General features: G+C 28.1%; 1 protein-coding gene across 10 annotated transcripts in view; it reads left to right on the top strand.

Moving 5' to 3' along the window:
- Positions 1 to 10,021, top strand: part of LOC146994994 (uncharacterized) — a 183,782-nt gene that overhangs the window by 131,895 nt on the left and 41,866 nt on the right. For 2 of the 10 annotated variants that reach the window (XM_085825018.1, XM_085825017.1), the window contains exon 4: positions 9,008 to 9,125. The exons of 7 other annotated variants lie outside the window; for them this stretch is intronic. In XM_085825018.1, the coding sequence (XP_085681144.1) occupies positions 9,008 to 9,125 (118 nt within the window). Of the gene's footprint in view, positions 1 to 8,492; positions 9,126 to 10,021 lie in introns of those variants that run through there. One more of the 10 variants, XM_085825015.1, reaches the window with a different exon arrangement.

The raw sequence follows: 10,021 nt of genomic DNA, 5'->3' as shown, positions 1-10,021 counted from the left end.
TAAACTTTGTTTATCTTTAACGCCGCGGAGCGCAATGAATTGGAAGTTGATCTGTCAACACTATCCTTATCTTAAGGGCAGATGTTTTTATTTTATTTAGCTCATAATTGCTTACTAAATGTGGTATTTCCTCTCGATGTACTCCGGCTTTGATATGATTTAAATCAAATGCCTCGTCATTATAATTCGCTTCCAATAGCGAAGAAAGTGACAGAGGTTATTGAAAACGAAAAAATTTCGATTGACAAATTAGTCGGTATTCTCGACACAGCAATTATAGGACTTGAACAGCGGAACTTTGTAACTGAACAAGAAATTATGTCTGTTTATGGAATTAAAGAGAATGTATTATCACATAAAAAACGAAGCAACTTAAACAACTTACACTGAAAGAAATATTTAATAAAGTAAACAAATAAATATTAAGCTTTTTTTTTTGTAAATTTTGATACCCTTTAGATCATAATTGTTCTTTATTTCGTAAATTACGGTTTCATATTTTTAATTTTATAATTTCTGCATGCCATTTTACCAGATTTAAACTGATGATCTATAATCCGGAAAAATCGATAATCCGGAATCGCTGAAGTCCCGACGAGTCCGGATTAACGACTTTTGACTGTAATATGCAAGACTGTCTGAGTTTTACTCCAGTAAAGTATTCATCTGAGAATTTATTACAAATTTTATGAAGGTTGATGATATATTTTTATTTCAAATATTTTATTTCACTTTTTTAAACGTGAAGTGGAACAAAAATTTCATATTATTCATGACATTATTAAACTACCTTCTCTATGGTTTTGCTGACCTCAGAGTATTGAGCTAATACTTTAATTCGAAAGCCTCTTATACTATTCAGTCACTTATAAATTACTCCTTTTATCCTTAATTAATTTAAATTTTAAATGTTGGCATGTCTTTTGTGTAAAGCTTAAACTGTAATTATATAATTTCAACATTTTAGGCATTTTAAATTTGTGTGTGCATTAAAACAGTTGTCAAAGCACACTGTTATAATTCTTGACACTATATTTAAATACAATTCATCATAGAAAATTTTTTAAAGAAAAAGTTTATTGTGTTAAGGCTATTGAAAATCTATACAATAATTTTTTAGTAAAAATCTTTTCCTTTATGCATATAATTTCTAAGTAAATATTTTTGTTTTTAAAAAATTATTAAATAGATGCAAAGTAGTTTATGAAAAGTCAGTTATTAGGTTATTAGAGGAAGAAAATTTGCGTGGCACAATATATAGAAATGTGTAAATCTTTTCTGGGGAAATTTTAATCAATTTAATAATATCAATGTTTGTTGAAAAAAAAAAATGTCATTTTATTATGAGGAGTGGAAATAATAAAATTGTATGCTTTAATTTGTGCATTTTCTTATTTTTATGTGCTGTATGTACTAATTCTGTAAAATATAAAAACATGACTGCACTTAGTTGAAACATGACTGTTTAAGGAAATCGGTTGTTTTATAAAAATTTGTGAATTTAACAGATTTTATTGTTTGAAATAATTAGCGAAATTATTGTATTATGAAGATGCATAAATACAATTTTTGAATGAAATTTTAACATGCATTTGTATTATATTTATATAAAAAAACAAATTTACTTTTTATTGAGATAATTATGTCCATCTTTATTTTTTGTGTATCTCTTACAACTAAAAATATTTTATCAGAAATGCTAACTTTCCATAAAAGTTCTATTTTATTAGAACTGAGTATTTTTTAATTGTTTTTTCTTTATATATTGATGAGCCAAACTACATTTGCATGCAAAAATATTTTGTTTTATGTATTTTAATACATTTTTCTCATTTTATTGAACATTTGTAATTTAGAATAAATTATACACAGTTCTTGGCTATGTTGACCCATTCTGGCATAATCTGTTATAACTTTCATCATGTTAGGTTATATTTCTGTGTATTTGTTTTACACATTAACTCAGTATATTCTGCTTAATTCTGCAGTTTCATCTTATGTTATATTTTGATGATAAAATCTAAGCATTTTGCTTTTAAATGATCCTCTATGCACTTGAAATGTTATTCATATTTTTGAATAAATTTGCTACCATTTGTGAAAAACATTTTTTCGCTTATGCATCTCCAGTAGGTGGGGGGAGGGCACTGAATAGGGCACACTGCTCATTCCCTCACATATATGCATTAGACACTCATCAGCTGAGCTGTAATACACAAGTTTGGACCGCAAGGAGAAAAAAAAAAAAACTTTTATGCTCAGCCAGAAATGAGAGATATTACTGGTGCATTAAAATTAAGTCACCAATTCTTGTCTCTCTTTGACTTTTTTTTTCTGATGTTAGAAATCATCAACCTCACAGGACTGCCAGCTCCAGCAGTTTACTAATTATGACTGAATTTGCTACTTCAACATCGTCTGGAAAACTGGATGAGAGTTATTGAGCGCCAACACTGTGTGATATGATTTTAAAGCTTCTCTTTTCAAAAGAGATCTTTTGTAAATCAAAAATGAACTTCTTAACCACAGTAAAATCTGTTGCCTTCATCATGCATTCTTTCTTGACTGCATCAATTCCGACATGAGAGCTTTCAACATTTCTATGAACTCTTTTTGTTGCCTAGGGCAGATGGATTTATTGGATACAGCGTCCCACCTCCCGTGGAAAAGAAATGTTGTCTGCTTCCCGTAATGTGTCTGCGACCTCAAGTCATGTGGAAAGAAATCTGTTTTCGGCAAAAATAATATCGATGCCCCCATTCCTCTGCAGTGTCACCTTTATATGTTCCCAAAGAAGGTGAGACTCTACAAAATCGTAAATGTTTAGGAGAATGTTCCTGAATGTTCCATGACTGGCACAGCAGAGAACGGGCTGTCAGTGCCTTTCGGTGCAAAAGAACAACTTCCACTTAAGGTTGTCGTATGTGGCTTAATCAGTGGATGAAAACTCTGACTCCACCAGAAGCAAAATACAGATCAGGGAAGCAAACAACCAGCAGCTGTTTCAGGTGTCAGCACTTTGGGCATATGCAAACTGGATGTCCTAACCATTCTGGATGTCTTTACTGCTTATCATGTACCTGCAAGTTCCCAGGAGATGCAAAATACCTGCATAAAATGTAACTCATACAAATTTGGTGACTTTTACAAAATGTCCTTTCCATCACAGCCATAGCTGGGAAAATTCCAGCTTCAACTGAAAGCCTAGAGTTTTGGACTTTATCGAAACGACTCCCGAAAATCGAGGCAAACTTTGTCGAACAATTTGAAAATAAGGAATTTGACCAAAATTTCGGTTTTAAGGTCCTCCACGATTTAGGACTTTCTGTGCAAAATTTTAGAGACTGTAAAATTGTGTTCACTTATGTTTGGCGAATTGTTTCGAGAAAAAACTGTAAAGGTGTCGACAATTTCCATAATAATGATTCGCCTGGACAGTTCCTGAGCAAACAGGCAAGAAGTGCCTATCTGTATTGATTTTTCATACCCCCCCCCTCCCAACAGAGGAATCAAATCAGGTACATTTTACTGCCAGACTCCGTAAGAAACACTCTGAATGTCTGCGAAGTATCACTGCAGCTGTGATTTGCCTAAGTTTGTAAGTTCACTGTGTGTTTTCGTAGCAGTTCCTTTCTAGGTTAACTACCTGAAAGGCAAGGACACTTATTATGAAAGAGAACACTTATTTGTTATTTAACTCAGGACTTGCAGTCTGCATTGTTCAAATGTATGTTTCCTTGCTCCTGCTGACAGAAATACTCACAATGTATTTCTAACATTACTTAAGCAGGAGAAACTGTGTTTCGAGATTCCGTAGTATTTAAGTGGGAGAAACTGTATGTATTTCGAGCTCCCATAGTATTTGTTTAATACTTATTGATACAGGTACATGATGGCAATGAGTTTTTGCATCTATTATCTTTTTGTATTGTGTTAAATAACTGATGTTTGTGACAAATTCATCACTCCCCAGTGATCTGTATTGTTTAAACATGTACAGAAAATTTATGTAAATGAATTAAAAAAAAGAAATGTGAATAGATGAACATGTTTTAGAAGGCAAATAATTTTGTGTATTTAATAAATAACCAATTTTTTAAAGTTTATTTATCTTGATTAATTTTCAATTTAAATATTGAAATTTTTATTAACTTTTTCTGCTGTTGATAAACATTTAATGCTCTGAACATTCATATTTAAAATAACTTTCTATTTTTAACATTTTAAAAATTTATATTATATGAAATTATATATAATTCTTTTATTTTTAGAATTATTTTGATTTAGAAAACTAAGAAATCGGGAGATAAAGATGAAATTTGTCACAAAAAAAAAAAAAAAAAAAAAAAAAATCTCCAAGATATATGTTGTCTTTGTTATTGATATTTGTTGTTATATCTGATCATGTTTTTCTGCTTGCAAAAGTGCAACTTCATTTGGCATTTCTGTGTAAATTAGAAGCACTAAATAACAACATAATGCTTTGTAATTTCAATATTGAGAATTGAATTATTATTCAGAATGAATAATTCCTAAAATTCAATATTTCAGAATTGTGCCATGAAATGTTTAATTTTCTTAATTTGGAAGCATTATTTTACAAATATTTTGAAAAAGGAGAAAAATCTTTTCAATACTTTATATTTCTTACATTTATATTTTTTGCCTCCTCCTTGAAATTTTCCAATTAATATCTAATGTTAATTAGTTGTTAAAAGAAGATATTTTTGAATTTGATATCTGAATTTTTTGTTTTCTGTGAAAAAAAAAATGGATGCAAAAAAGTATGTCACAAGACATATTTTTAAGATTTTAAAATTTATTCTTTTTGACAATTACAGTCAGTTTTCGAAGAGCTATTATTAGATTTATTCTGAATTTTATTAATTGCTTTATGTTGTTCAATATATTTAATGCAAGATATCTTGCACTAAACAGTAGGTATGACAATGACAGCTATTTAAAAAAAAAGAAAGAAAGAAGAAGCATTTCTTGTGGAAAAAAATTATTTCTAATTATAATTTTCTCTGTTACTGAGAAACGTTAATTCCTAATATTAATTCAGAAGTTATTAATATATTTTTATTTTCTAAATCTGTAAACATTATTTAACAAAATAAAGGTTTTTTTCATATTTCCAAGAGTTTTATTAAAAAAAAGCAGGAAGTGTGGGAACATTTTTCTCAATTTATTATTTTTTTTTCTAATCATAGAATTGCTTCTGTCTTGAAAATTTCTCATTAATAACTAATATTCAGTAATTGTTAATATGAATTAAATTTATTACCTCAACATTTTATTTTATATATCTGAAAATTATTACAACAAAATATTGCTTCAGAAATAAATTTTATATGTTGTGGAAAAAAAATTAAGGAGGTTGGCAAAATTGTCTGTTATTATGTAAACCAAACCCTGGTACCTTGTGTTACTATGGAAATGCATGTATTACCTAAGAATTACGTAGAAAAACTTTGCATCTATTTCATATTTCATAAGAAATATATTTGATATTTTTTGTTGTAATTATATATTTGTGAAACTTAAATTTACATAGTATTAAATACTACATTTCTCTGAAAATTTCAAATGGGAAATGACAGTTTTGCATTTTAAAGCTGGGCTAATTTTTAGCATTCAAGAAGTATTTCAGGTCTTGTATTTAATTTTTTTTTTTTAAATAAGATCTTAGGCTAAAAAATGAAGTCTAAGAGGATTTTAATATTAGTGTTTCAACCTATAATTAATTGTTTTTTGTTAAAACCCATGAATTTTTATGCAGGATAAATCAAAGCACAGGATAAAAGAAATCCACTTTTTTTGTTAATTTTTTCCTTTAAATATAAGACCATGTGGAATTTTTTAAAACTTTTCTGTTGTCTTTCATTCTGAAATACTTCATTTAGCTGTGAAATCTGTAGAGTTCACAGCTAAGTGTTAAGGAAAAATATAATTTTTTATTCTTACGTGCCTTAACATTTAGCTTTAAACAAATTATGCTTTGAAACATTCTGCATATAGTTTTTAATTGTAAAACAGTATATTATTTTAATATTAATAATATATTAAATAATAAATATATATTATTTTATATATTAAATAATAAAAATATATTATTTTAATTATAAATAAGTATTTTGTAAGGAGGCAAAGCTAATCTTTGAGGAGTAGTATGCATGTGCATCAAACTCTCTTCAGAGGATAATGCACCTGGTGAAAGGGAGACATGAAGTAATTTTCTTCCTTCAATTCCTTTGTTCCTAAACATCTTTCATGTTTTTTTTTTTTTTTTTTTTTTTTTTTTTAATCAGCACGATTCATACAATAAAATTGATGAAATGCAATTTTCACTACAGGAGAGGGGGGAAAATAATGCTTCAAAATAATTTTATCCAAGTTTTTTAAAATGGTTAGTTAAGGTAAAAGAATTGTTGTAAAATACGTTTTTGTGAAAAACTAGTCATAAAATGATATTTTATTAAAAAAAAATAATTGTGAGAAAGGAGGGGAATCACTTTTTTCCCTTCATAGATATGTACTGTGAATTTGATCAATTTTGCATTGGAAATTTCTTCATGAAGGCAGTCCTTTTCATCAGTCAATATCATGTATCATGTCAGTGTCATGTATCAAGAAAAGGACAAGTCAAACAAATTTAGATGAAAAAACAAATTAATTATAGAAGGACTGTATCCTGTCCTTTTTAAATAATTTATTTGCATGTTGTTATCGAATATTTTGTCTAATATTCATGAGGAACTAGATTGAAAGTTTTAAAACTTGAATGTCTGAAACATAAAAATACCCTTTAGCTTAGAGAATTAAGAGAATTAAGTTTATTAATTACGAGAATTAAGATGTAGAGAATTAATTTTTAGTTCATATATATTTTAATTGTGTAACTATATTACTGAGATACCAGATAAATCATTTCAAGGGAATAATTTATTAGTTTAGTCTTAAACAAATCATTTCTACCTCTCCATGTGCATATTGTTTTTATTTAACATTTTGGGGCACAAATGATAAGCCTTAATAAAGATTTAAAAATGTGCGTTTTTGCTTAACTAATGAAAAGGCATTCTGTGAATTGAATTTGCAAGGAGAAGGAATAATTTAATTGAACATTGTGCAGGTGTTATTGAAATAAAACTCAAAACAACAGTTTTTAATTTATATAGGGAGAATAATTTATAAAATTTCTAAAACATTTATTTTGGTAAGTTGTAAAATTTCTTTACAAATAATTTTATGGAAGGATTGCATCCATTCACTTGCTAATAGAAAATGTTGATTTTTGTTTTAGAATAAATTTAATTTAAAGCAGTTTTCTAATTTCTCCACCAAATACTCAAAACTAGGCTTGAGTTTTCACATGTGTTATCATTTACCCAGGCTTACACATAGCATGTGAGGCATGAATAATCATGAGATATTTAAGAATTAAATCTTAAATGATTTTAATTATTAAATAATAGTTGCATTCATTCCGAACCCTTCTTACGTAATTTTTTTAAAAAATTGATAGCTTAATATCTCTGTTGCAATGAAGTGAATGAAAAATCCGACTTTTTCACTTTAGATCTATATTTGAACTATTTGAAAGAAAAGTACTCTGAGAATTTCTGCTTTTAAATTGTGTTTTATATTTATGCTTATGAGAATTACCCCACTTTAAATTTCTACACTTTTTTTCTGCATTCATCATTTTCATTTTGCTGAGCTACTGTCTGTGTACTATAGCAAGTTACTTTATTATGATTAGCTTTGTCCTTACTGTTCAGTAATCTTAAAAATTATTTACAGTACATGTGAATATGAAGTTCATAATAGTTGAAGATAACAGAGCATGCAGTTATATCAGTATTTCTATGATAGGGAGAGGTTCTAAAATCACAGATTCATAAGTGAAAGCTTTTATATTCTGTGTATAAAATCTCAGGAAATTGTACAGATAGCCTTAAACGATTTTTATTTTTAGTCTTTTCTTCTTATTTTGATTTTTAATGTATTCCCCCCACCCCATATTTAATGTGAGTGATACTGTTTATTTTGCAAAATGAAAATAAGTCTATGATTTTAGCAGACATTTTTGAACAACTTATTTTTCTATGCATAGACCTGATATGCAGTTCTGTTCTAATATATATGAATAAATGTTCTGATATGAATATTTCATCCTACAACCCCTCAAGGCAAATCAACAGTTATATATTTAATAACTTTAGTTATTATGTGTTTTTGTTTCTGGCTTTCACAGGAATAACACCTTTTCTAATAAAAAGCTATGTTTGAAATTTATATTGTTGAAAATATTTAAATGTCCGCTGAAAAATTATATAGTTAAAATATAAATAAGTAAACAAAATGAATAAAATGACTTTTTCTAAATTATAAATAAAAAATATTTGCTCTCTATGGTTGCTGATTTAAGTCAAAGATTACTGCATATTAATTACCGTATTTTTCGGCGTGGGACGCCCAACAGTGTATAATGTGCATCTATAATTTTACGCTAGATTTTTAAATTTTTGTTTGTATATCTGTATAACGCGCCATTCGAACAATAATGTACTGCATTGACAAGTCTTAAGAGGAACAATATGTGTGTGGGTTAAATGCTTGAGGGAGTAAATATTCCTGCAAAGAGGATGGATTCAATGCAAATGTCCAAAAGAATGCTATGGTAGGGTTTCGAGAGAAGGTGGATATAATCTGGAGAAAGAATGCACTTCCAACACGAAAGAAGTCATGGAATTAGATTTCAGATGTTTTCTCTTTCTGTGAAGCTGTGATTTTCAAGTGAACATCGAAGGTTTTAGTTGAAATACAGTTGATCTTGTGTTAATTTTAGTAGTAAATATGGTTCCTGCAAAAAACACACTGCTAGTTTTAAATGCAAAGTCATTCAGTTTGTGAAAGAAAATGGAAATTGTGCTGCAGCAAGGGTGTTTGGTGTTGGTGAATGATAATGATTCACCAACAATGATGTTTGTTTATGTACCAGATTTGCAGTGACGGTGAAGATAAAACAGAAATCGATGATGTGCCTGAGGATATAACGGAATACCAGCATGTTGAACATTTTATGCTATCCGATAATGAAAAGATTTTAAATTTAAGAGGTATGTCATTTCTTTTAAAACAGTATAAGTAAACACAAAAATGTAACTTATGTATGCCGATTTTTTTCCATATTTTTAATTTATTATTTTTATATCCGTCGTGCACTCGTATAACATGCACTCGTAAATTTCAATCATATTTTTGGCAAAAGTGCATGTTATACGCTGAAATATATGTTATGTACTGTGTAGAAATACATTACTTGCCATTTAATGTCAGAATTAATAATATAGCTGCTAAAAATAGAACATATTTTGGGTTTCATATGTTAATTATACCAAAATGTATCATATTTGCATAAATTTATACATTTTGAGCAGAAGGCTTAAATAAGGAGGGATAAATATTATTAATTCAGTAATAAGAATAAAAAATAGGCAGAATATAATTGAACATTTAAAAATTGATACTTATTGGAATGAACTATGCTTCAATGCGTATGTTACTTTGTACATGAAATACTAATGACAATTTTAAATAATCAAAATGACAATAAAATTTAATGCATCAAAGGCAACCTCATGGACAGAGGACTGCATATCTAGTAGAATAAAATATTGTTAGTTCTGTCTTGAGACAAGTTTTGGAATTTTATTGTTGAGAGACTTTAATAATGAATAGTCTTTTAACAAATTTTTAATTCTTTTTTCAATTAAAATAATATGAGATTAAGCATAAATATGAAATTCTGAGACGACAATCATTTTAAACTGCTTAATATGTATTAAAGGAAAAGATTTGTCTATTAAATAGTTGATATTTTGAAATATGTAATTATAAAATTAAATTAAATAAAAATGTAAAAATTTATTTTGCTGCTGTCATAAAAGAAATACAGGAATTCATAATTTGTTTCACCTTTTCAACAACATCTCTTCACTGAATATATAAATAT

Source organism: Stegodyphus dumicola, chromosome 10, assembly GCF_044657685.1.
Source record: "Stegodyphus dumicola isolate Sdum_Otavi_A_Nest chromosome 10, ASM4465768v1".
NCBI classification, from domain to species: domain Eukaryota; kingdom Metazoa; phylum Arthropoda; class Arachnida; order Araneae; family Eresidae; genus Stegodyphus; species Stegodyphus dumicola.
The sequence above is the reverse complement of the archived record's forward strand: the minus strand, read 5'-3'. Positions and strand labels throughout refer to the sequence as shown.